Below are 27,993 nucleotides of genomic sequence, written 5' to 3' on the forward strand. Positions count from 1 at the left end.
TTACTGTCCATATTTATTTAATAAATAAATAATACATAAAATAAGGTTTCTAACTATGGCAATTTCTCACATGCTTTGTTAAATTACTATTTTTAGTATATTTCTTCTGGCACACATCACAACAATACAGCTTATACCCAGTGTGAGTCCGCATGTGATACGCTAAGCTGCTTCTGTCCCCATAGTTCATCGGGCACAAGTCACAAGCATACGGCCTGTCACCCGTGTGAGTCCTCATGTGACATGTCAAACTACTCCTATCAATACATTTCTTCGGGCATAGGGGACATGAATACATTTTCTCACCAGTGTGAGTTCGCATGTGCTCAGTGAATTTGCTTTTCCGTATAAACTTTCTTTGACATATATCACAAGAAAACGGTTTACATCCAGTGTGAGTCATCGTGTGATACATTAAATTGCTTTTATCTGTATATTTCATCGGGCACAAATCGCAAGAAAACGGTTTTTCCCCTGTGTGAGTCCTCTTATGCCTCATTAAATACCTTTTCAATGTAAACGTTTTGAGGCACACTCCACAACTATACGGCTTCGCACCAGTATGTACATTCATATGGTCGATGTAATTGTTTTTTCGTGCATATTTTTTCTGGCATACGTCACAGGAATACGGTGTCTCGCCAGTGTGAGTCCTCATGTGGAGAACTAAAGCACTCTGGTATTGAAACTGTTTCTGGCAAACATTGCAAGAGGGAAGCTCCTTTGGCTCAGCAGTTCTAGCGCGTCGCCTCTGCATTTTCTTCAGTAAAGGAGAGTCTGAAAGAAAAATCTTTGAAAAACTGCTGAAATATTATACTTTCCTAGCTGATGCCCGCGACTTCGTCCGCATGGAATTAGGTTTTCAAAAATCCCTTGATCCCTTTGATTTTCCGGGATTTTAGTAGCCTGTCACTCTCCAGGTCTTTATCTATACCCATGCAAAAAATCAAGTCATTCTGTTGCACTGTTGCGACGTGATTGAAGGACAAATCAGCAAACCAACAAACCAACAGACACACTTTCTTATTTATAATAAGGGTCCTGATAGTCTGATTTTTAATTCCATTGAATAGGGTCTTGGACTATAGAACCTAATAAAATGAAGTGGTTTTTTGTATAGCAGTAGGGCTAGAATTCATTATTAAAGAGAATGATTTAAAAAAAATCATTATTTTTAACATGAACATCACGCTGTACGGAAGGTGAATAATGACGTCACAATCCGTAAAAGTCATTTTATGGATAGGTAGGATTTCATTAAACGCCTTGAAACCCTGATCTGAACGCTACATCGCTTGGCGGCACGGCTTTGCTGGTAGCTACTGCCTTCCACCAGACCAGACCAGACCAGAGACGATTTAGAAAATATGAATTCGCAAATTGCCCCTGCCGGGAATCGAGCCCGGGACCTGCCACTTATAAGACCACAAAGCTCACAGCTGCGCCAAGGAGTCAAGTCAAGTCAGCTCTTCTATATATTATGTACTCTAAATGCTGTGTGCAGAGCCTCCATAGCTCAACAGTTAGAGGTGCGGACTGAAATCCGAAAGGTCGCCGGTTCAAACCCCACCAGTTGCACTCTTGTCGTACCTACTCCTAGTACAAGCTTGACGCTGAGTTGGAAGGGAAAGGGCAATATTAGTCATCATTGGCTGATATTCTTTTTAAAAAAAAAATCAGCCCGATCCGTCTGGTAGTTTAAGCTGTGCGTAGATAGATCAGTCAATCAGTCAGTCAGTTACTTACCGCGCGATGCGCAGGCCGCGTCCGCACCCGCGTCATCGTGCCGCTCCCTCTGCAACAAACACAATGTGTAAGGGCCCATTCAGATATGCGCTATACAAGTGTTATCGCACTTTTATTTGCCGCCTTTGAAACTGATGTCATGCGATCTGTTGCGTCACCAACTTGAATCGATTGGTATAAATGCGGGTGTTTGATAATTCTTAAGCCAGTCTCGCTCCGACGCAAGACTCGATCGACAAATAAATACTTTTTGTGTTTAGGTCGCCATTTTAGTCTGAGTGGTCACAATAGCAATTGGGCCATAGTCAAGTTAATATTGCAGTAAGGTACTCGTAAAAGGTAAAACTTTCGATAAGTCTGTGCGCGTCGTGATTACTATTTAACTGCACTTCTGGTATGTTTATACAAGTAAATGCACACTCGCTATTGGTATGTATGGTATGCAACAGGTCCTGTGGTAACTCATGTATGCGTATCTAATTATCTAATTATAGTGTATAAATATCGGCTCAACCATCTCACTAAGCACGTCTTCACTCTGCGGCGGCCCGAACTCGACTCCATATATTCAATGTACTCTGTGCTCGACTCCCCACTCACGCGACTGAAGGTAATCGTACTGATACGATTACCTTCCCACGCACACTGCGCGCGGTGAGACTTGAGACGACAGTGTTTTGAATGTAGTGTAGTACATGTGTTAGTATGAATGTAAGTTTGAATGTGTTATTTGCCTGTATGCTACAGGTCCAGATGGCAATCGGCGAGAGAACGCGTCCCCCCATTTGACATGCCACGTCGCGCCGCCTAGCGCAAATGCGAATAAGTATATTTTTATTTTACACCAGCTTATGTCCGCGACGTCATCCGCATGGACTACACAAATTTAAAACCCCTATTTCACCCCCTTAGGGGTTGAATTTTCAAAAATCCTTTCTTAGCGGATGCCTACGTCATATTAGCTATCTGCATGCCAAATTTCAGCCCGATCCGTCCAGTAGTTTGAGCTGTGCGTTGATAGATCAGTAACCTTTTCCTTTTATATATTTAAAAATAACTCACTGTAAACTCTGCCACTTTGTTCTCTGCACACACATCCTTGTGTGATACAATTCCATGTTCAGATGACTTGAATTGTCTGCGTAGTTGAGCGATGTTGTCACTTAAAGTTAGTTCTGTCTTTATAGGCATGACCATATCGGCTTTCTGTGCATTCAGATCATTATCTAGGTGTAGACTAGTGTTGGATAGCTCTTCCTTGGGTATAATACTGTCCGGGTCATCTTCACAGTTGTCGGTTATCACCAGGTCGTCCAGCATTTCTTCCTTGGGTTCTATGAGACAGTCAGCATCACATGTAGACTTGTGAGGATCCGCCATCTTGGAGTGCCAAGTTAAACTTATTGCACTAGTTACCATTGGTCATGTCCTGTAACACAATTTTTAGGGTTCTGTATCTCAAAAGGAAAAACGGAACCTTTATAGGATCATTTTGTTGTCTGTCTGTCTTCAAAAACTATGATGCATAAAAATAAATAAAAATCTGTTTTAGAATGCACAGATAAAGCCCTTTTATATGATACCCCACTTGATATAGTTATATTACTTCGAAAATTGAAAATACTAATTATTAGTTCATGACCACAATTTAATTTTTTTTGGGTGATCTAACCCCAAATTCACGGTTTTCAGATTTTTCCCCGAATGTCTGCTATAAGACCTACCTACCTGCCAAACTTCATGGTTCTAGGTCAACAGGAAGTACCCTGTAGGTTTCTTGACAGGCCGACAGACAACAAAGTGATCTTATACGGGTTCCGTTTTTCCTTTTGAGGTACGGAACCCTAAAAACGAGGGGTTTCTGCAGTTTGTTTATATTTTAAGCAAACTAAGGAAAAGCAATTATAATTAAACGCACTAGGCTTACATACCTGTTCTTTATTATGTTATACCTCGCCGCCGGTGTGAACTGTGAACTTCTAAACTCACAGTTCACACCATGTTTACAGATTTCACACTGTGAGTGTGAACCATTAATCTATGGTGTGAACTGGGAAGCGACAACCAACGATTTGTAAATCAATAGGTACCACCCCTGCCATTCACCATCTATCCATTACATTTTTAATATATTCATATATTATAGACATTCAACAATCCACAACAAATAAGTAAGTACTTTATTGTGTTAATTTAATTACAAGCACATTACAAGCTCAACAAGAAATCAAAGCATTAATTCAATACAGAATACAAATCACCGACCGAAATAAAAATATCCTACAATAAAAATACAAATTCAACCACAGAATTCAACACAGATTAGTAGATGACAGAAATCAAATCCTTATTTTTTTTTAATTTATTTTACGGCCCTGGAAATCAAATCCTAGAAATCAGTCACCACAGATCTCTATATACTCAGTCAGGCGAAGCTTCATAAAGCAAAATTGATGCCTTGAAATGTACAGTTTCACAGTGGACCACAGCAGTGGACACACCAGCAGCCACAGAATGATAAATCATAAAACCGCCGAGATTCACGAGGTGCATGGATAAGTACCTACATAAATTATTATTTTTATGGTAAAACTAGCTGACACCCGCGACTTCGTTCGCGTGGATTCAGGTTTTTAAAAATCCCGTGGGAAGTCGTTTATTTTCCGGGATAAAAAGTAGCCTATGTCACTCTCCGTCTTTGACTATATACCCATGCAAAAGTCACATCAATCCGTTGCCACGTGATTGAAGGAGAAACCAACAAACAAACACACCATAGATTATCTACTATATTGAAACACACTTTTGCATTTATAATAAGGGTACTGATGTCTGTAGATATGAACTGAGCTCTGCTCTGTGGTTATATTCGCTGTCTCTTTGGGTTTGTTTGAAGTTTGAACTATAAAGTACATTGGTTTGAACCATTTACTTATTGTTTGAACTTCATCCATGAATATCACTCAGTGAAGCAGCAATGAAAACCAACCAATGAGTTTGGTACCCGGTGGCTACCTATCATTCAGTGTCTAACACTGGTTAGCGAATCATCCCACTAGTGTATGCACCTTTAGAATATAATATATTTTTAGCAAATAAAAGACGGGTTTTAAGACATCAGATATGCAACTAGCGTGGCCCCCTCAGTCCCTCTCGCTCAAGCAGAGGTACTTACTTGTGAAATGTTCACTTCAGCTAATTGTAGTCTAGTATATTGCAACCCACCATTGCACAATAACTTCAAAAACAACAAAACGAATCATTTATTTATTTACAATACTTGAGTCAACTTAACCTCACTTCACGTTTGCCAAAATCTCACGTACAAATACATTTTGGCAAACAAAAAAAAGCGGCCACGGTGATAAGGACACAACATAATCATTTTGTCACGTTCTAATACGAGCTTAAATGCATTTAGCTATCTCGCTCTAACAGTAAGTGTCACAGTAGGGCTACTTCTAATGGGGTGCCAGCCAGGTAACCTCCCAGTGTGCCTGAGTTCTGCTGGATCTTTTGGATGCATCGGGCATCCGAGGGGAAGAGCAGTATTCGAGCCGGTGCACCCCGGTAACATGGCTAATAATCTCTCTTCGGGGATATTGTTGGCCATGGCTAATGACCTGGCAGGGGGGAGGTTTCTCTGCGTGTCCCTCTGACTAACAGAGGGCGCAGCGGACGAGGCGGAGGATGGGACGCGGGCGACGAGTGCAGTTGTCACTCGTTGGGTCCCCGGGTCGGGAGGCGCACGCACTTGGTCGGTGCGCCTCGGACGTGCGGTGTGGGGACCTCGTCAGCGGGGTGACGGGGTCCCCGGTGGATGTCGCTGACTGGGTCGCGGTGGTTTGTTTCGGCGTTGGCGTGACCCAGTCGCCAGGCGACGCGCAGGAGTGCCGCTGGGTTTTAGTGAGTATTCCGGCCGCCGAGTCCCACATACCTTCCCTCCAGTTGGTTGGCTGGCTTCCAGGAGGGGAGGGATGCGTAAACGCATTTCCCAGTGACCGAAAAACCGGCCAAGTGCGAGTCAGGCTCGCGCAATGAGGATTCCGTACTACAGTCGTATTTTTTTGACATTTTGCACGATAATTCAAAAACTATGATGCATAAAAATCTGTTTTAGAATGTTCAGGTGAAGACCTTTCATATGATACCCCTCTTGATATAGTCACTCACTTCGAAAGTTGAAAATACTAATTATTAGTTCATGACCTTGCTACTTGAAAATGTTCAAAAAGCCTTTCTAAGGTATTTATATAAAAATTGCACGGGTATTACCCATTTATGTATCCCACAAAATTTCTCCAAGGGCACTTGGGTTTCCACTCGCTCAAAACCCGAAGAGACTGCGACCAAATTGGTACAATTTGCAAGATTCTTAGGGGTGTGATCGACTGCTCTGAACTACACAACAAGCTCTTCTGCGTTTATGCACCCTCTAATTACAGCTATCTCCGCCACCGCTCCAAATTTTTCGTAAGTCCGTTTAGTCGTACGGTAGCGCGCTCCAGTCAGTGCTCACCCATACCGCGCACTTTGGCTGCGCTCAACGCTCTGCTGAAGGAGTCCCCTCGCTGTGACATATTTGCTGACAAATGAGCTGACCTCATGGGTCAGATTTTGCACTTTTGTGAAAATTTATAATTTTGCTTTTTAAAATTTATAATTTTAACAATTTTTGTATGTATGTTTATGTTAGTTTGTACTCGTAGTTTAATTAGTGTAATTGGCTTTATGGCCGTTCTAATTAAATAATAAATAAATAAATAATAATAATAATAATGACCACAATTTAATTGTTTTTGTGTGATCTAACCCTAAATTCACGGTTTTCCGATTTTTCCACGAATGTCATCTATAAGATCTACCTACCTGCCAAATTTCATGATTCTAGGTCAACGGGAAGTACCCTGTAGGTTTCTTGACAGACAGACAGACATACAGACAGACAGAAAACAAAGTGATCCTATAAGGGTTCCGTTTTACCTTTTGAGGTGCGGAACCCTAAAAAAGGGCTACTTCTAATAGTCCTTATTCTGAGGATTTTATAAATAAAAGCTGAAATACAGTGAAAACTTATCATAATTTATTGGTCAGTAGGCACATAATTTATAACAATTCATTTATTTTCTATAATAATACTTTTTAAATTGGCTTAAAATTTAAATACAATAATTTCAAGTAATAATTCAATTATGTAGGTAGTAATTTCAAGTAGTAATAATTTCAAAGAGAGAGGGAGACAACAGTTTACCAACAAACCGCTCTACAAAACCGCTATCTCTTTCTAAAGTTCGATGTACAATATTTTCTGCTGGCTACTGTATTTTTCCCACTTGCTCGGAAATTGTTTCGTTGTAAAAAATAAACGGCAGTCGGTTTTTTTCTGTACATGATAACCATTTATTATTGATTAAATTATTGATTCAACTAAAAAGGACGTCAAATCATTGTGACGTCACATGCCAGTATTTCATAGAAACTCGCATACTAAACGCGTGTTTTGACGCTTTATAAAAAGATACTGATTTGACTCGTTGTCAAATACCAGATTAAAGGTTCGTACGCACCTGAGCGGCGCGGCGCGGCGCTTCAGTCCGACTGCAGAACGCGTCACCTCAGGCCGCTCGACGGTGCCTACCGCACTACAACTTCAGTACGCGGCACCTCGCGTCACTTGCGCGTCACTTTTATACCCGTTCGCGTACGAGCGCGAAGCGCCGTGCCGCGCCGCTGGGTATGTCGCACTAGCGTCACTGCACTGCGCGTCGCTTCGCTGCGCTTCAAAATATTCTCTCCAGCCGTGCCGCGCGGCAACGCGCGGTGAAGCGCTGTGCAGCGCCGCTCTAGTGCGATATGCGCCATACAAAATGATAGAAATGATATTTTGACGCTCTGTGCCGCGACGTGCAGCTCGCTGAAGCGCCGCGCCGCGCCGCTCAGGTGCGTACGAACCTTTACAGGTCTAAATTTAGTGCTATCCTTTTCCGCAAGTAACATTATTAAAGAGATAGCAATAGATTTAGATGTGCCATTTAATTTAGTTTAGAGATTGTGTACAACGGAATCAGACTCATTGTTAATACTTGATACACGCGCAATAATATGTATTTATGTAGGTGTGACACAAGGTGGCAACAAGTTCAAAAAATTCCCGTTGTGTAACAGTGTTACTCAACGGGAATAACCCCCAATGTGGGTATGTCACCTTAAGTAAGCTAAGTTAAGAATAAAATTAGTAATTAGTAAATAGCCTGCGTTTCCTTCAGTCCACCCTACACGTACTTGCCGCTTACGTAACGTAACTGGCTACGACTGACTGCTACGACATATGCGATATTTATTTGTTAACACCGTAGATAGAGTAATAAAGGTAGATGCAGGAACGTTTGCTTTCTCATTCGCACTAAAAAGAGAGCACAGATAAAGTTACTAATGTGATAAACAGCTAACCTATTTTTGTCCCTTATCGTGTAACTGGTTTTTAGGGTTCCGTACCTCAAAAGGAAAAACGGAACCATTATAGGATCACTTTGTTGTCTGTCTGTCTGTCTGTCTGTCCGTCTGTTTGTCTGTCAAGAAACCTACAGGGTACTTCCCGTTGACCTAGAATCATGAAATTTGGCAGGTAGGTAGATCTTATAGCTGACATTTGGGGAAAAATCTGAAAACCGCGAATTTAGGGTTAGATCATACAAAAAAAATTAAATTGTGGTCATGAACTAATAATTAGTATTTTCAATTTTCGAAGTAATATAACTATATCAAGTGGGGTATCATATAAAAGGGCTTTATCTGTGCACTGTGTGTGTGTGTGTGTGTCTATGTTCACCACCGACCAGAAATAAAAGCGATTCACAACACCGACTTCACAAGTAGTGTGGTGCAAAAGTAATCTGTGTGTGGTGCACCGTATATGTTATTGGTCTGTGGTGCACCGGTGTGGTGTAGTCACAGCATAGAGGGTCACAGGGTGTGGTAATTATTTACGATGACGGGTAATTATCACAGAGTACATTGAATATAGGGGTAGTAATTATTCATCCAAGATGTTACACTCTTTGTTCACAACAAGTTCACAATCACAAATTGATCACAAAATCAAGGTCGCCTGCCACCACCAGCCACTCGTCAACAAAAAGTAAAACCAAACATCGGTTTTATCACCTCTGTGGTCTGCTGAGTGTAGGCCTGATATCCAGGGCCGTAAAATAAATTTAAAAAAAAACTTTCTGTCTGTGTCCTGTGATTGTGTGTAATTCCATGTGGTGTACCTACATAGAGTAGGATGTACATATATGGTGGTGGTGTACGTAGTATCCATATTAATCTGTGGTGGTGGTGTAAAACACAGACCAATAACATTCAAGTGACATTCAATAACATTGGTGTAAAATAAAATTGATGAAGTGACTTTTCTCAAGTATATAAATTAATGTAATCAAAATGAGCTCGCTGCAAGAGCGCCTGCAGCAATTCCGCGCGCCGATGGATGCGTGGAGCACGCGAGAGCAGCTGTGCCTCGCGTCTGCGGTGCTGCGTAGCGGAGACCAGAATTGGATGTCCGTGTCGCGAGCCCTGAAGACAGCAGGTGAGGCGGGCCGACCGCCGGACTGGTACTCACAGAAGAGGTAGAAACATGCGATTTTCTATGTCCTTCAAGACCAAAGTGAATAGAGGCATCCTCTAGGCAAGCTTGGTTGCAGTGCAGTCAAGCAATATTCTATAAACAAAATAAAATGTGGGTATTTATAATATAGAAAGGATTTCAGAAATTATCAGCAAAGCCAGAGCATTCCAGCTTATTATATTTTAATGTGCTATCATAACTAGACTCAAGACTGCATCAAAGAGGTTTTATTTACAAAACTATTCCAGCCTGTTCTGGATTAAATCCATACTAATAAATGTGAAAGTGTGTCTCTCTGTCTGCTAGCTTTTCACTGCCCAACAGACCAATTTGATGAAATTTGGTATAGAGTTATCTTATATCCCGGGGAAGGACATAGGCTACTTTTTATCCTGGAAAATTAGAGTTAGGGATTGTTAAAAACCTAAATCCACCCGGAGGAAGTCGCAGGCATCAGCTAGTCAATATATATTTCTATGTCTTTTAGGCGCAGCTGGCGCTGGGTATGCTGCTGGCTGGTATGTCACTCTCCAGCTCTTTGACTATACCCATGCAAAAAATCTCGTCAATCTGTTGCACCATTGCGACGTGGGTAGTGATTATAAAAATAAAATAAAAACTTTTCTTATTCAAATAAATTTTTACAAGTACTTTTGGTACAGTACTTTAATAGTCGGATGCATCTACCACTGGTTCGGAATGCCTTTCCTACCGAGAAGAACCAGCAAGAAACTCGGCGGTTGCTCTTTTCAAATATTTGATATACAAGATTATGCCATGTATAAAAAGTATTTGCAGGTCAAATCCACGCTCTTTTATCATTTAGATAATCTTGAATTGTGTAATATGCTTTTTTCAGGAGCATATTTTTAATAGATTTTTAAATTTGTGCAAAGGTAAGTCCAAAATAGTTTGCGGGATTTTATTATAAAAGGTTATACCCTCTCGAAACTCTTCCAGCTGTGCAGCCCAATATGGAGCCCTACTGGAGAATGTTGAGACACCGAAGCGCAAGAAGCGCAACTCTGAGGGTGCTGTGGAGACGCCGCAGGAGAGCATCCTGAAGACCCTCACTCAGCAGCGCATCCAGGAGATACAGAACACGCTGCAGGAGATGAACACACAGTATGACCAGATCAAGGTAACACTATCACAGGTTGATTCTTTATGCAAAAAAGTCAGCCTTTCTGTCTGTCCCTGCTGACAGTGGCCTGTTTGTAGCGTTTTTCATATTTTTTTGTGGATTAAAACTCCTCTAGTGTGATTGAACTACATACAGCGCCATCTAGCGCGGAATCAACAGAAGTTACTGTCTCCATGTTAGCACATTGTGTACAAAGCTGCAGGTGTATAAAGGACTTGTGTGAGCACTCTGAAGTGAGTTAAGAACCAGAACATGCTTAACTTGGGTTAGTTGGGTTGTGAAAAGCTAGCAGACAGACAGACACACATCCACATTTATAATATTGGTATGAATTGCTTTTTCCTAATGCCAATAAAGAAGTTTCACTTCAAAAAATTGTATGATAAATGTTTGAAATACAGAATGAAATCACTGAAGTCCGTAATCCAGCCACACCAGACGAGAGAATCCAGGAACTCTGGGCGGGCATAGAGACGGCGAAACGCGCGCGAGAGAGAGAGAACGCGAAGCGCGCCGCCTGGTTGAAAGAGCGGGAGGAAAGACGCGCTAGGACTGAGAGGGCGTGGCGACCGACGCAGACTCCGCCCCCTGCTATAGGTAATTTTACTAGTTTTACGGCTCTAGGTTCCTTGATAGGTTATGTGCCCAACCACCTCAATCGATCATATCCAGGAGCATAATATTATCTCAGCATACTTGGACCCAGCCACACCAGACGAGGGAATCCAAGAACTCTGGGCCAGCAAAGAGACAGCGAAACGCGCGCAAGAGAGAGAACGCTAGTCTATAAAATAAAATAAAAGACATACAGTGGACCCCCGACAATCCGGCCCCTGTCTAATCCGGCACCCCCTGTAATCCGACATGGTCCATTATATTTTATTATTGATTTTTTTCTTTGACAATCTTCGCTAATGCATGATTGAACAAGTTATAACTTGTACGTACCACCACTATTGTGCTCGACGAGTAGGGTACCTATTGTTTTTCTTCTGATTGCTTATTTGAATTTGAAGTTCTAATTATTAGAACTTCATTACAAATACAAACATCTGAAGTACAAATGAAGTATGATTTGTACTTCAGATTACAAGGTACTCTTTTGTAAAAAAATCCGGACAGACGGTAGTACTCTATAATCTGACAAATTCGAAAGTCTGACGCTGCCCTGCAAAATGTTTGTCGGATTACCGGGGGGTCCACTGTATTCTCAAAAGGACAGATTTTCACTCATAGGCTAGATTGCAATTTTAATGGAGTACTGTTGCCAGTACTTTACAATTTAAAAAAGATGATTTAGTATGTATTGTGGCAGGTACCCCTGTAACTCCGTCTTCGCCGTTGCTGACGTCACTGCTAAAGTCATCACCGGTGGTCACCACTCCACAGCACATACCACACCCCGCAACTATAGTTGGTGAGTTGTCATTTTTAGTGTTCCGTACCCGAACGGTGCCGATGGGACCTGTTACTAAGCCTCCGCTATTCATCTGTCTGTCTGACAGCGGGTTATCTCATGAACCATAATAGGTAGAGAGTTAAAATCTTCACCTTAATAATAAAAACCTAGATGGCCAATTTTAAAATTGACGAATTTCAAATTGAAAAAAATAAAATTGAAACATACCTAGTGCTATATTTTGCATGATGGTATGGAACCCTTGTTGTGCGAGTCTGATTCGCACTTAACATTATCCATATATCCAATATAGGATCCTTATAGGATCACTTCATTGTCTCTCAGTCTGTCAAGACCAGTCAAGGGAACCAAAACCTATTGCCCGATTGATACTTCCCGTTGACCTAGAATCATGAAATTTGGCAGGTAGGTAGGTCTAATAGCACAAGTAAAGGGAATAATTAGAAACTACGGATACCTAGTAAGCTGTGATAGCCTAGTAGTTAGGACGTCTGCCTTCTAATCGGAGGTTGGGGGGTTCGATCCCGGGGACGCACCTCTTTTCGGAGTTATGTGCGTTTTAAGTAATTAAATGTTACTTGACATCAAAGGTGTGTGCTACCAATCCGCACATAGCCAGCGTGGTAGACTATGGCCAAAACCTTTCTCTCTGAGAGGAGACCCGTACTCTGTATTGAGCCGGCGATGGGTTGATCATGATAATGATGATGATGACGGATACCGTGGTAACATCACAAAAAAAGATTTTTCCCTTGTGCGATGATACAGAACCCTTCCTGTGCGAGTCTGACTCGCACTTGATCGGTTTTTTTTTTTACCCGACGAGGGCAATGCCAAAAGAAGGGTTATGATTTTAGCAGTCCATGTATGTATGTATGTATGTATATTTGTAACTATATTGTGTGTTCCACCGTAGCGCCTAAACTACAGAGCCGATTTTGATGTTTTTTTTTTTCATTTATTAGGATCACCAACAGCTAATCATCTACATCAAACACAAAATTAAAAATATAAAAGATAAAATGACGAGCTAACTAAAGGTAATCACCGTATGCGAATAAAGCGTCAGGTAATTTTACTACTAAAAAATTTTTTTACAAAAAAAAAAACCGACTTCGATACACAAACAGTAAAAATTGAAAAATAATTTAATTTATTACCAAATATATTATGTATACAAGAGTTAATATAGTTCCATTATAATACTTTTTGGTGCCGGTGTATCGAAGTCGGTTTTTATTTTTTTTGTAAAAAAATTTTATTTCACAATTTTTAGTGGCCCCATGGAATTATGCTATGACTGGTTAAAAATCTACTGTTTACTAAGCTATTACACTGATCGCGAGCAATTTACTCTTATCCGTTGAGGAGTTCCAGTATCTATCTTCGAAGATGTTCATCAGATCTTCACCAAATTTAAATGGGACCAACTTTGAAGTATACCCTTTCAAACAAAAAAAAAAAAGATTCCGACGAATTGAGAACCTCCTCCTTTTTTTGAAGTCGGTTAATAAGTTACTTAATTAAAAAATAATAATAATAATTACATAAATAAACTCTAAACTAATAAACAAATGTAGGTAAGCAGTTCATATGGCATCAAGTTAATTACTATGGTAATTTACTTAATGCCACATGAACTGAATTCCGGAATTTAACCAGTGAGTCCGCATGTAAGTCCAGCACATTGAGCTTATTATAAAGTTGACTTATTCTCGGGATTGGCGAGTTAGCACCCATAACTGTTGAGCGTCGAGGAAAAGATAAAGAAGAAATGAATGAGGTGTCAATCGGTTCACTATTCTTTTACAGATTCCGTGTCCCCTTCAGCGGGTGCGCCCACTCTTTCTCTGTTGCTGGAGCAATCGGGACATGCTCAAGAGAGTAAGCACGCCGCCATAGAGCATATCAAGAGCCAGCTCGTACAGATTGAACACCAACTCAAAGGTACACAAAAAAACTCTTTTCAACTGGAATAAGAGCCAGAGAGGGTGGGCCTTCGTTATTTTATAAACGCTGAAAGTTTATCTGCGTATTTTGAATATGCTGAAATTTTAAACCGTTTAGTGCTTCTGCACCTCAAAAGGAAAAAGGAATCCTTATGGGATCACTTCGTTATCTGTCTATCTGTCCATTCGGGGGAATCAAAACCAATAGTTGACCTATGAAATTTGCAGGTAGCAATGTCTCAAAACACAAGTAATGAAAAAATTCGAAAACCGTGAATTTGTGGTAATAACGTGGAACAAAATTAAAAATTGTTATTTCTTGTACGATGTACGGAACCCTTCGTGTTCGCGTCCGATTCGCTTTTGACCGGTTTTTCTCTATTCTCAGCCAACTCCCAGCCCCAGCAGAATCAACCCACCCACACAGTGGCCACAGTGGATATCGACGACATAGAGATAAAGGCTGAGGATGTGTATGCATTCCGCGACGTGGACATACATATACCACCCGTCACCACCATGCACAAGACTCCAGTCAGGTGAGCTTTACTTGACACTTCAATACACCTATACGCGTGTGCCTTGTTTCAGTTTTAAACAAATTTAAGATAGCGAGACTGAAAAGTAGACAGCGCCATCTAGAATCAAATTTAGCATAAATCAAACTTACTAGAAAATTGCGAAAATTAATAAAATTAAACAATATACAATTACTTCACCACAATTGACGAATTGATTGATGATTAAATAAATAAATAAATAAAAATCTTTTTTACTCGTATAAACTTTTACAAGCACTTACGAATAGTCGGATGCATCTACCACTGGTTCGGAATGCCTTTCCTACCGAGAAGAACCAGCAAGAAACTCGGCGGTTGCTCTTTTCAAATATTTGATATAGGTACAAGATTATGCCATGTATAAAATAGTATTTGCAGTGCTGTGCGTTGCTGGAACGAGCTGCAGGTCAAATCCACGCTCTTTTATCATTTAGATAATCTTCAATTGTGTAATATGCTTTTTTCAGGAGCATATTTTTAATAGATTTTTTAAACTTGTGCAAAGGTCAAAGTCCAAAATAGTTTGCGGGATTTTATTATAAAAGGATTCATCATGATTGGCGATTGATTGATGTCAGACAGATAACAGAGTGACATTCAAAGGCTTCCAATTCCAAATTCCAATGGTTCCGTACCCAAAGGGTATTTTGGGTATGGAACCCTAAGTTCTTAACAGCTTTTTTCTATTATTAATACAGGGTCATAGAGAAACCGTCGCCAAAGAAAGAGATAGAAATACCAGTACAGGAACCAGAAGTTATTGAGACACCAGTTGAGATTATCAAGGTTTATCGACATTTCGTTAAATAGTTATATTTTAATTAGAATAGAATAGAATAGAATGTTTTTTTTATTCATGTAAACTTTTTAAAAGTGCTTATGAATAGTCAGGTAGTTTTAATTTACCACTGGTTCGGAATGCCGTTCCTACCGAGAAGAACCAGCAAGAAACTCGGCGGTTGCTCTTTTTAATTTTTTAATTTACAATGTTATTATACCGTACTATACAAGCCATTGCAGCCCCGTGCATTGCTGGAGCGAGTCAAATCCAAGCTTTTTTATCGTTTACATAGTCTGCGACTGTATAATATGCTTTTTTTAGGAGCATACTTTTAACACATTTTTTAAACTTGTGTAAAGGCAAGTCTAAAGTTGGTTGTGGAATATTATATAGAGAGGTCATAAAATATTAATTTGTTGGTTTCAGGAAGAACCAATTACTGAAGAAACAATCGACGAAGCAATCGCTGCTTCAGAAGATATGGAAGTTGTGAGTATTGGCCGAAGCCAAAGTCGATGTTCTAATCTATGTTCTGTCTAAGTGTAGTGATGGTCTTTGAGGCCAGGGGTAAAACAACACCAAGTAGAGTACCACTCACTGCTCAACGGTACAATATTGTTCCGTACTTTTGATAGTTTTATTAATTCTAGCACAAAACAGCTGCCTTTTTCCAAATTCTTATAATTTTATTAAAATCAGTCAGGTTTTAAAATGTGGCCACTTCCAAAATGATACGGCTAACCTAAAACGGCAACACTACAGTGCTGTCAACTGTAAGTGGACGTTAACACACATACCGCGAACGCTCCGCGCGAACGGCTATCGCCGACAAAACCGAAATTATAGACGCGAAATTCATCAAACTTGGACCAGAGCATCAACCCTGAATCCTTACCAGCGCATCTTGGGGGCCCCCATCATCGGAGCGCGTTCCCGGATCCGGTAAGTGACTGCATTACAAACCCTGATCGTCCACTAGCTTTTATACTCAACAATATTATATTTGAAAAGAGCAACCGCCGAGTTTCTTGCTGGTTCTTCTCGGTAGGAAAGGCATTCCGAACCAGTGGTAGATACATCCGACTATTCGAAAGTACTTGTAAAAGTTTATACGAATAAAAAAGATATTTAGTTTATTTTCATTTTTATTAGATTTTGTGTGTTGTTTCGGATTGACTATGCTGCGTAGGCCCTACTGGCCGCTACAGCGTCACCGGGGGGGGTTGGCGAACGTGAAGCTCCGCCTGGGGGTGAGCCCTAGGGCTCGAAGAAATAATTCGAGAGGTCGGGGGGCAACGTCCTCCTAAGGGCGCCTCCTGTGAGGCTCGGACCACGGCTTAGGATGACGTTGGGATGGATGGAGTTGTTGGTCTACTGGTTAGTCCGTACGCCCCCGAGGCCGTGGCGTGAGTCCACGTCCGGGTGACGTTAGAAATCGGGGACCTCGTCTTCGCCGGCGAAGACGCTGTGAACACACTATTAGAGAGGGTGTATCAAGTTAAATACCTTGGGCCAGTGGCGTTCACAGGGTTAAAAGCCAGGGTAAGCAGTACATAGGTAGGTTCCTGCTTATGGACAAGTCATTATTATTATTATTTATTTATTATTTAATTAGAACGGCCATAAAGCCAATTACACTAATTAAACTACGAGTACAAACTAACATAACCATACTTACAAAAATTGTTAAAATTATAAATTTTAAAAAGCAAAATTATAAATTTTCACAAAAGTGCAAGATCTGACCCATGAGGTCAGCCCATTTGTCAGCAAATATGGAATAAGTCATAAAGGATAATGAGCATTGAGCTATTTCATCTAGGTTACCTAACTATTTCTTGGGTATGCAGTACTTTTAAGCCTCTATGAGCTGCACGCCACTGCCTTGGGCATATGTTAACCTGTCCTGTTATGTGTAGTCCTGACCTCAAAAACGACATTGAGCGACGACTCACTGAGCGAGAACGGAGGGCGTTGTCAGTGAGGGCGAATATGCTGGCTCGCAGGTTTCCAGTTGTTCAAGCAATGTGAAGATCACGTTGTTAGGTTTTCAGAGAAAAGAAAAAAACCATGAACATGTTTACTTATCTATCTAAATATGTAAAAGGGAAAGCTGACTGACTGATCTATCAACGCACAGCTCAAACTACTGGACGGATAGGGCTGAAATTTGGCATGCAGGTAACTATTCGTCATCCATCTGTCAATCAAACATCTGCTAAGAAAGGATTTTTGAAAATTCAACCTCTAAGGGGGTGAAATAGGGGTTTGAAATTTATGTAGTCCACGCGGGCGAAGTCGCGAGCATGATAGCTATTTCATTTATATATTTACCACGAAAGAAGTCTAAAAACTTGATGCCTTTTATATAAACTACCTTATGCCCGCGACTTTGTCCGCGTGGACTACACAAATTTTAAACCCCTATTTTACCCCTTAAGGGGTTGAATTTTGAAAAATCCTTTCTTAGCGGACGCCTACGTTATAATAGCTATCTGCATGCCGAATTTCAGCGCGATCCGTCCAGTAGTTTGAGCTGTGCGTTGATAGATCAGTCAGTTAGTCAGTCAGTCAGTCAGTCAGTCACCTTTTCTTTTTATATATATAGATATTGTGTTTTTGTGCTATTTTGCACAATATTTATATACAACAAGCACAAAACAGACCCATATGGAAAAACCTGGAGGAGGCCTATGCGTCAGAAGACGCGCTGATCGGAAAGGAACTAAAGTGCGAGATTTAAATTATGTAATTGTTAAATGTACCTAAATTCAGCAATAAAGGCTTTATTTATTTATATAAATATTGAATTGTTATTGTGTAGGAAGAGACTCCCATACAAGAAACGCCGCCAGAGGAAACCCTTCCGCCGCCAGAGCCGGAAGTCAAGGCCACGTTCCCGGAAGTCAAGTTTCCCACGCTCGAGATCAAAGTGATACATCCCGAAGAACCTAAGGTATATATACAGTTTTCTATCTACTTATTAGCTGATGCCCGCGACTTCGTCCGCGTGGATTTAGGTTTTTAAAAATCCCGTGGGAACTCTTTGATTTTCCGGGATAAAAAGTAGCCTATGTCACTCTCCAGGTCTTTGAGTATACCCATGTAAAAAATCACGTCAATCCGTTGCACCGTTGCGACGTGATTGAAGGACAAACCAACAAACAAACACACTTTCGCATCTATAATAAGGGTACGTACTGATGATCTCACTACAGAGCACGGGTCTCCTCTCAGAGTGAGAAGGGTTTTGGTAGACTATACCACGCTAGCCATGTGCGGATTGGTAGACTTCACACACCTTTGAGAACATTATGGAGAACTCTCAGGCATGCAGGTTTCCTCACGATGTTTTCCTTCACCGTTAAAGCAAGTGATATTTAATTACTTTAAACCACTACTATTAAAATACTAATTATTTGTTCAGGAACACATTCAAATTTTTTTTTGTGATGTTACCACAAATTCACGGTTTTCAGATTTTTTCCCCTTACGGGTGCTATAAGACCTACCTACCTTCCAAATTTCATGATTCTAGGTCAACGGGAAGTACCCTGTAGGTTTCTTGACAGACTGACTACAAAGTGATTTCATAAGGGTTCCGTTTTTCCTTTTGAGGTACGGAACCCTGAAAATCATGTCAAACGTATACTATAGAAAGCAATTTATTATTAGATGCAGATAAAAGAAGAAATAAAAGAACCAGAAGCGCCAAAAATCACAGAAGAGAAGATCGTAGAAGAGCCAATGCACGTAGAAGAGAAGGTAGAAGAAATTGTGATGCCTCAAAAAGATAATAACGTCGTGGTAGAAGAAACGTACGTAGTTCTTCATTTATAAATACAGGGTGTAACCAGAACGCTAGCAAAAACAGTTATCCATACTAATATTATAAATGTGAAAGTGTGTCTGTCTGTCTGTCTGCTAGCCTTTCACGGCCCATCCGTTCAACCGATTTTGACGAAATGCGGTACAGAGATAGCTTGCATCCCGGGGAAAGCTACTTTTATCCCGGAAAATCAAAGAGTTCCCACGGGATTTTTAAAAACCTAACTCCACGCGGACGAAGTCGCGGGCATTATCTAGTACTACCTAAACACAATCCAATACCAATAACCACTTGCTTCATTTTGTAGTTTTAGTGATTTAATATTTTTCAAACCAGCAATGTATAGCGCGCAAAACTCGGTTCAATGCCCCGCCTACGCCGCGGCATTGACTCCAAGTGACCCAGTTATACAACATACGATGACCTCTAGCGTCAGTCAGATGTTTAATTTGCAATATATCGTAAATTTTTACTAAATGTAGGATTTTTTTAATAACTGACTTGTTTTTAACTTTGGCTAACTTGTATCTGAATATTAAAAAAAATAGAAACCTAAAAATTTAATCGCCATTTAACATAACATTTTGTCGTAGAATCACAATCGAAGTACCACCGAAATCCGAAGAAGCAACCATAGAGATAACCGAACAACCACAGCCGAGACCGCTAACGCCGCAACCGGAGACGCAACCGGAACCGCAACCGCTGATACTGCAACCGGAGCCGTCGCAAACGGAAACATCGCAACCGCAAGCTTTACAGCCGCAAACTTTACAACCGCATACGTCGCAACCGCAATCGCCGCAACCAGGACCGCAACCGCACCTTGAAATAGAACCGCAAACGGAAGAAGTAACTATCAATGATATACCTGACCCGCAAGACATACCTCTCCCGCCGGATATAGAACCTGTACAGAAGGAGATAGAAGGTAAAAATCCCTATTTTGCCCCCTAAGGGGTTGAATTTTCAAAAATCCTTTCTTAGCGGATGCCTACGTCATAATAGCTATCTGCATGCCAAATTTAAGCACGATCTGTCCAGTAGTTTGAACTGTGCGTTGATAGATTGGCAGTCAGTCGTCTTTTCCTTTGATATACTTAGACTAGACCCACGACTTCGTCCGTGTAGATTTACGTTCTAAGAGCTACATATCAGTACTATCAACTGTGTTACTTTTACATATATACATACTAGCTGATTCCTGCGACTTCGTCCGCGTGGATATACGTTTTTTAAAATCCCGCGGGAACTCTTTGATTTTTCGGGATTGTTGTCGTTGCTTGGTACCTACAATATGAATTCACTATGACAACACTTCCTGAATCTTGATTACTCAGGCGGGCAGTAACCCTGCAGCATCAGGATTAAGGAGTTGAATCCAGAATTCTTTATGTGACCACGACGTAAACTTTTTTGTTGATTTAAAAAAAAAATTTGCAAATCGGTCCAGAAACCTCGAAAAAATCGATGTAGAAAAAAGAACCACCTCCTTTTTGACAGATTTTGACGATGACCTTGAAATATTTACGGAACTATCTATAAAATATCCCCTTTCTAACAAAAAAAGAATGAATGAAATCGGACTACGCGTTAATGAATTACAACTCAGTATACATTTTAACTTTCATCCCCTCTCCTACGGGAACCATGCTGAATTTCGGGATAAAAAGTATCCTATATTGTTCCTCATAGTATGACCTCAAATCGTACCAAGTTTCATTGGAATCCATTCAGTAGTTTCAGCGTGATGCGCGGCCGTGATACAGACAGACAGACAGACAGACAGACAGACAGACAGACAGACAGATAGACAGACAGACAGACAAAAATGAAAAAAAATTACAGTTTTGGGTTCAGTATCGATTATAGAGTGCCCTCGAAAAAAAATTTTCAGAATATCTTCAATGTACAGAATTTGACCTGTTACAGTTTTATTATAAGTATTGATATTGATGATATAGTTTTACATATACTTTCGCAATTCTATTATTATAAAAATTGCAGCTCTAGAAGAGATACAGCTCCCACCAAACTCGCCTCAAAGAGAAGAGCCGGTACCCGCAGAAGACGACGTCACAGAAGAGAAGTTAGAGCAGCCAATCGCAGAAGAGGCAGTGAAGGTAGAAGTTACTGCAAAAGAACAGAGCGTAGAAGAGAAAGTTATAGAAGATGTCAAGAAAGACGAAGATGCTGAGGTATGATAAAACACTTATCACTTTCAAAAATCCTTTCTTAGCAGATGTCTACGTCATAATAGCTATCTGCATGCCAAATTTCAGCCCGATCCGTCCAGTAGTTTGAGCTGTGCGTTGATAGATCAGTCAGTCAGTCAGTCAGTCAGTCAGTCAGTCAGTCAGTCAGTCAGTCACCTTTTCCTTTTATATATATAGATGAATCGCTGAATGTGATCGAGATGAATCGAGAACAGCTGAATCAATTTTGCTAATTCTTTTTTCATAATATTCCTTGAAGTACGAGGATGGTTCTTACGGAGAGAAAAATTTTAAATAAATCCTGAATAGAATAGAATATGTTTTTATTCAAGTAGACTTTTTACAAGCGCTTTCGAATAGTCGGATAGATTTAATTTACCACTGAAAAAGAATCGACTGCTAGGCGGTACGAAGTTCGCCGGGGCAGCTAGTTTATTTATAGATATGTTTCTGCAAATAAAGAATCTTGCATCTCGATTGTTTTATAACAACTGCTTTTTTACCAATAACCGATTTGTTACCAGGACTCCATCCCTCTAAAAGAGATGATAAAAGAAGAGAGTCAGGAGGAAGTGAAGGCAGAGAGGGAGGGCGTGGAAGAGGACACGCACACAGAGACAGACGATGATACACCTATGGAGGTGAGTGTGTGTGTGTGTGTGATTATTGCACGTGTTCATTGTATAAGTGAGTTCTTTACATGAACGTGAGTGCTCTTGGTAATTTTATTCAGTATATTATTGCATGTGTGTTTCGCACATGTTAATTATTGCACATGTCGATTTTGGGACCTGTTAATTTTCCATAATTGTTGCACATTTTAATTTTTCATTATAATTATGTTGGCATAAATGTTAATTGTCATTAATTGGCATAAATGTTAATTTTTCACATGTTGAAAATGGTATAAATGTTAATATTTCACATGTTGAAAATGGTATAAATGTTAATATTTCACATGTTGAAAATGGTATAAATGGTAATATTTCACATGTTGAAAATGGTATAAATGTAATACAATAAAACTTAAAGCTAGCCTTATCTAATTACTATATAAATCATGACCGCGTGGAATGGTGCCAAGAATACTGGCTGCATTTCCGCGCTGGACAGCCAGGCTGATCCGCTGCGCAAAAAATGAGCCAGCCCTTCTGTCACCAGTTGAGGCTATTAATCGCGGTGAAATGTCTCGTAAAAAATTTTTAGCACTAAGACTCCATGGCCCCAGGGTCTCCACGGCAAACGGCACAAAAATGTAACTCTCTATAAGAGAGGCATACTTGCGCCGCTTGCCGTTTTCAGCTGTTTCTGCTGCGGCTCCCGGTCTTGATGCTGTCATAAATGTTAATTTTTCACATGTTGAAAATGGCATAAATGTTAATTTTTCACATGTTGAAAATGGTATAAATGTCAATTTTTCACATGTTGAAAATGGCATAAATGTTAATTTTTCACATGTTGAAAATGGCATAAATGTTAGTTTTTGACATGTTCCTTATTGCACATGTTATGTATGCTATGTGTACTATGTGTGCATTTGTAATCTGAAATCTTTGATATGTACGTTTTTTTGTGTTGGCAGCTGAGCCGCGAGGAAGACAAGGACGGAAAGAAGAGAAGAGATTACTCCCGCAAGAAGAAATCTGATTCACGAAGTAAGATTTTTACGTTTAGTTATAACTAGCTTATGCCCGCGACTTCGTCCGCGTGGACTAAACAAATTTTAAAACCCTGTTTTACACCCTTAGGGTTGATCTTTAACAATGAGATTTTAACATTATGAGCTTAATAAAATATGTCGTACTGCTAATTGCAAAAATATTAACTACAAAACTTCTTTATAGACTTTAAAACTGACAGACTTTCATACAAACTTCAAACCTCTATTTTACCCTTTTAGGGGTTGAATTTTGAAAAATCCTTTCTTAGTGGATAGCTATCTGCATGCCGAATTTCAGCGCGATCCGTCCAGTAGTTTGAGCTGTGCGTTGATATATCAGTCAGTGAGTCACCTTTTCCTTTTATATATATATATATATAGATTTGACTAGATTATGCCCGCGTGGATTTTGATTCTTTTAGGGTTCCGTACCCGAAGGGACTAAGCCTGTCCTGTCCTTTCGTTTATTTTGCCGTCAATTTGCCCGTCAGTCTGTCAGTGGGTTGTATCTCATGAACCGTAATAGGTAGAAAGTTGAAGTTTTCACAGATTGTGTATTTCTATTGCCACTCTAACAATAAACTATAAAAATTTAAAAAATGGCTGCCATGCAATTTTTTTTAAAGCACATAGTGTTATGTCTTGTTCGTTAGTACGGATCGCTTGTACGCAAGTCCGACTCGCACTTGACCGATTTTTTTGATTCGAATGTACAAAAGCAATCCATACTAATATTATAAATGCGAAAGAGTGTTTGTCTGTCTGCTAGCCTTTCACGGCCTATCCGTTCAACCGATTTTTATGAAATTTGGTACAGAGATAGCTTGCATCCCAAGGAAGGACATAGGCTTTTTATCCCGGAAAATCAAAGAGTTCCCATGGGATTCTTAAAAACCTAAATCCATCATGTAGTAATCTTATATATAAAACTAGCTGAGCCTGCGACTTCGTACGCGTGGATTTAGGTTTTTGAAAACCCTGTGGGAACTCTTTGATTTTCCGGAATAAAAAGTAGCCTATGTCACTCTCTAGCTTTTATCTATAGGTACACATGCAAAAAATCACGTCAATCCGTTGCACCGTTGCGACGTGATTGAAGGACAAACCAACGCACTTTCGCATTTATAATAAGGGTCCTGATGATTGTACAGCTTGTTCGGGGTCGGAGAGCGCGCCAGAGTCTCCCAGCGCGAGCGACGCCGAGCGGCAACACAGGTTGTGGAGGAAGAGTGTCATGCTTGTCTACAGCAGGTATGTAATCTAAATATATAAAAGGAAAAGGTGACTGACTGACTGACTGACTGACTGACTGACTGATCTATCAACGCACAGCTCAAACTACTGGACGGATCGGGCTGAAATTTGGCATGCAGATAGCTATTATGACGTCGGCGTCCGCTAAGAAAGGATTTTTGAAAATTCAACTCCTAAGGGGGTGAAATAGGGGTTTGAAATTTGTGTAGCCCACGCGGACGAAGTCGCAAGCATAAGCTAGTCTAAATATATATTAAAATGGGACCACCTCTGAACTATGTCCTACAGAACAAAAAAAGAATTATCAAAATCGGTTCATAATTGACGGAGTAATCGCGTAACAAACATACAAAAAAAAAAAACATACAGTCGAATTGAGAACCTCCTCCTTTTTTTGAAGTCCGTTAAAAAGTTGACTGACTGACTGATCTATCAACACACAGCTCAAACTACTGGACGGATCGGGCTGAAATTCGGCATGCAGATAGCTATTATGATGTAGAAAAGATTTTTTGAAAATTTAACCTCCAAGGGCTGAAATACGGGTTTGAAATTTGTCCACGCAGAACGAAGTCGCGAGCATAATCTAGTCCATACTAATTTTGTCTGGTGGGAGGCTTCGACCGTGGCTAGTTACCACCCTCCCGGCAAAGCCGTGCCGCCAAGCGATTAAGCGTTCCGGTACGATGCCGTGTAGAAACCAAATGGGTTTAATAGAAACTGCCATACTCCTTTACACTTGCATCTTAGATTGCATCATCACTTACCACCCGGTGAGACTGCTGTCAAGGGCTTACTTGTATAGACGGCACCGCTGGGTCTTTTAGTGGGTATGCTGAAGATAGTTAAAAAAAATTGCCTATGGGTGGGACACATTTTACCACTATGGAAGTGTCTCTCGCGCAAACTAAAAAAAATGATATTAGAAATCTACTTTATCTTTTATCAATTAAATCTTTTATCAAAATCGGTAGCAGATGGGCAGTGAAAAGGTAACGTAACGTAACGTAAAGGTAACTGGGGCTAATTCTGAGCACAACCTAATTTTAGAGTATTAGCATGCTCTTCTTACTAATGTAATATGAAAAGGACAGACACAGTTTGACAGTTTTAAATTTAATTTTTAGATCGTAAAACCCGTGATTTTAGCGCGCAGTCGCGAACCTACTGTTTAAATTTGTATTGTGCACTAAAATTTAGAGTCTTTAAATAGTGAAAGTCATGTTCCGTTCCTTTTAAAGGATTAGTAAAAAGAAAAGGATGCAGATACTCTAAATTTTGGTAGGTTTGGTAAAATGGAGGTTGCGTAGAAGAAGTAAAACGACGTATGGCGATAGCAAGAACTGCGATGGACAAGCTGAAGAAAATATGGAAGAACAGGAACATTACAAAAGCTACGAAGATCCGGCTCGTTCAAACACTTATTTTCCCCATATTTTTATACGCTGCGGAGACGTGGACATTGCGACTGGTCGAGAAGAAGAAGATTGATGCTCTGGAGATGTGGTGCTGGAGGCGAATGCTAGGAGTCTCATGGACCGAATTTCGAACCAACATCTCTATACTCCAAGAACTCTGCATTAAAAAACGACTTTCGTCGATAGTACAGAGTCGCATATTAAAATTCTTTGGACACGTCTCCCGGCGTGAGAGTGACTCCATCGAGCGTCTTGTCGTGCAGGGCAAGGTGGAGGGCACCAGAGGACGAGGAAGGTCACCCATGCGATGGACCGACCAAATTAAGTCTGCTGTGGGCGGTCCTTTGCACGAGTGTACCAGGCTGTCAGCCAGCAGGGAGAAATGGCGAATGCTCGTGAGGCATATAACATCTGCCCTCAAAGACGTTGCTTCGTGATGACCACGACCGCTCTGCCAAGAGTGATACGACAAAGAAGAAGAACTCTAAATTTAGTTTAGAGAGAGACTAGAGAATTGGGCCAACTGTGGCATTATTATTAAGTATGGATTTTTTGTTTTTTAGGCTCTGTGCACACAAGTACGCGTCTTTGTTCCTAAGGCCGATAACAGACGAGGAGGCGCCCGGCTACAGCATCGTGGTCAAACGACCCATGGATCTGACCACTATTAGAAGAAACATCGACGCTGGCGTTATAAGGTAAAGTACTACCAAATTATTAGTTTTTAGGAACCCATTTTAAAAATATATGTTACTAACAAATATGTGACAGCTCTAAATGAAATTTGCTTTGTCTGTCCTTTTCTTATTACACTAGCTTATGCTCGCGACTTCGTCCGCGTGGACTACACAAATTTCAAACCCCTATTTCACCCCCTTAGGAGTTGAATTTTCAAAAATCCTTTCTTAGCGGATGCCTACGTCATAATAGCTATCTGCATGCCAAATTTCAGCCCGATCCGTCCAGTAGTTTGAGCTGTGCGTTGATAGATCAGTCAGTCAGTCAGTCACCTTTTCCTTTTATATATTTAGATTAGTAAGACAAAGATGCAAATACTCCAAACTTTAGTTGCACTCAGAATCAGTACCATTGTGGATAATTCCGTTGTACACATTTTCTAAACTAAACTAAAATGACACGTCTAAATCTGTTGCTATCCCTTTCATAATGTTGCTTGCGGAAAAGGATAGCACTATATTTTGACATGTTAATTTAGTTTAGTTTAGAGATTGTGTACAAGAGAATTGGCCCCATTGTTATACTACCTAAACACAATCCAATACCAATATCAATTTGCCTTATTTTTGATTTAGTATTTTTACGGTGTGACATTGACCGCGCGGCACCTAACTACGCAACGTTCGTTGACCTCTAGCGTCAGTCAGATGTTTTATTTGCAATATATTTCGAGCTTTCATAAATACAGGTACTTTTTGTGGTATCTCATTTCATCATCTTATTATCAGTAGGTCTTCGTTTAGCGTTTTTATTACATTCTGTATAGATTCATGGGTAAAATACTTTGTGTATCTTCAGGACGACGGCGGAGTTTCAGCGCGACGTGCTCCTGATGCTGTCGAACGCGCTGCTCTACAACTCCAGCTCGCACAGCGTGTACTCCATGGCGAAGGAGATGCACGAAGAGGTATACCCGGCAGGATATTGCACATCGGACTTTAGAAAGAGATAGTGTCATAGAGGGTTATCTCTGTCGACGAAACGTCACATAGGCATAAGTGACAGAGACGACGCTCAAAGCCGTCTCTTTCTGTTCAATGCCCATTATTTCCTGCTGAGCCCTTTTGTATCATTCCAATTTGTATTAGACAAACGTGATTGTTGTAGTTGATGTTAATTGAACTAATTGTGGTGTGCTAGGTTAGCTGGTTGGTCTGGGACCGGTATGGGGACATGGTGGAGCCGCTCGCTATGTAGGGACTTGGCTAGTGTTAGTTAGCATTGTCTAGTCTCATAAGAGACGTTGTTATCATGACTCATTATTATTGACGGTAGGTTAATAGTTGAGGGTAGTCTGTGATATCTCTCGTAGTGTGCGAGAATAATGTTAGTGCGCCCACGTAGGCTCGGTTAATCTAATATGTTGTAATCCTGACGTATCCGTCTTAATCATTATTATTATCTTCTAGGAAAGGCTTATCTGTGTCTTTCCTACATATACTTTTTATGTTGTTTAGGCGCAGCTGGCGCTGGGCATGCTGCTGGCTGCGCAGGCGCACGCGGGGCTGTGCAGCGCGCCGCCGCGCCGCAAGCGCCGTCTCGAGCCGCACGCGCACAAACGACTCGCGCACTAGAGTCTACACCACTCCGTACCACTGTGGTATAGATAGTTCAATCCATGATGACGCGCCCCACTGGCCCACTCTTTGTC

At 40.6% G+C, this 27,993-nt stretch overlaps 2 protein-coding genes across 2 annotated transcripts; one reads left to right on the top strand and one right to left on the bottom strand.

Moving 5' to 3' along the window:
* Window positions 1-4,073, bottom strand: LOC138404407 (gastrula zinc finger protein XlCGF57.1-like). The gene is made up of 4 exons (XM_069508161.1): window positions 3,678-4,073; window positions 2,809-3,175; window positions 1,747-1,795; window positions 1-777 (listed from the first exon to the last, which is right to left on the bottom strand). The coding sequence occupies exons 2-4, from the start codon at window positions 3,163-3,165 to the stop codon at window positions 50-52; spliced, it is 1,134 nt and encodes a 377-aa protein (XP_069364262.1). The 5' UTR covers window positions 3,166-3,175; window positions 3,678-4,073; the 3' UTR covers window positions 1-49.
* Window positions 4,074-9,081: 5,008 nt separating this feature from the next.
* Window positions 9,082-27,972, top strand: Brd8 (Bromodomain containing 8). The gene is made up of 18 exons (XM_034982918.2): window positions 9,082-9,374; window positions 10,334-10,514; window positions 10,919-11,114; window positions 11,833-11,934; window positions 13,750-13,884; window positions 14,275-14,425; window positions 15,145-15,232; window positions 15,654-15,716; window positions 18,052-18,183; window positions 18,903-19,045; window positions 19,650-19,987; window positions 21,064-21,254; window positions 21,797-21,913; window positions 22,855-22,927; window positions 24,084-24,183; window positions 26,168-26,302; window positions 27,141-27,249; window positions 27,800-27,972. Exons 1-18 carry the CDS (start codon window positions 9,190-9,192, stop codon window positions 27,914-27,916), a joined length of 2,556 nt encoding a protein of 851 aa, XP_034838809.1. The 5' UTR covers window positions 9,082-9,189; the 3' UTR covers window positions 27,917-27,972.
* The last annotated feature ends 21 nt before the right edge of the window (window positions 27,973-27,993 follow it).

This window comes from Maniola hyperantus, chromosome 28 (assembly GCF_902806685.2).
Source record: "Maniola hyperantus chromosome 28, iAphHyp1.2, whole genome shotgun sequence".
Taxonomy (NCBI): domain Eukaryota; kingdom Metazoa; phylum Arthropoda; class Insecta; order Lepidoptera; family Nymphalidae; genus Maniola; species Maniola hyperantus.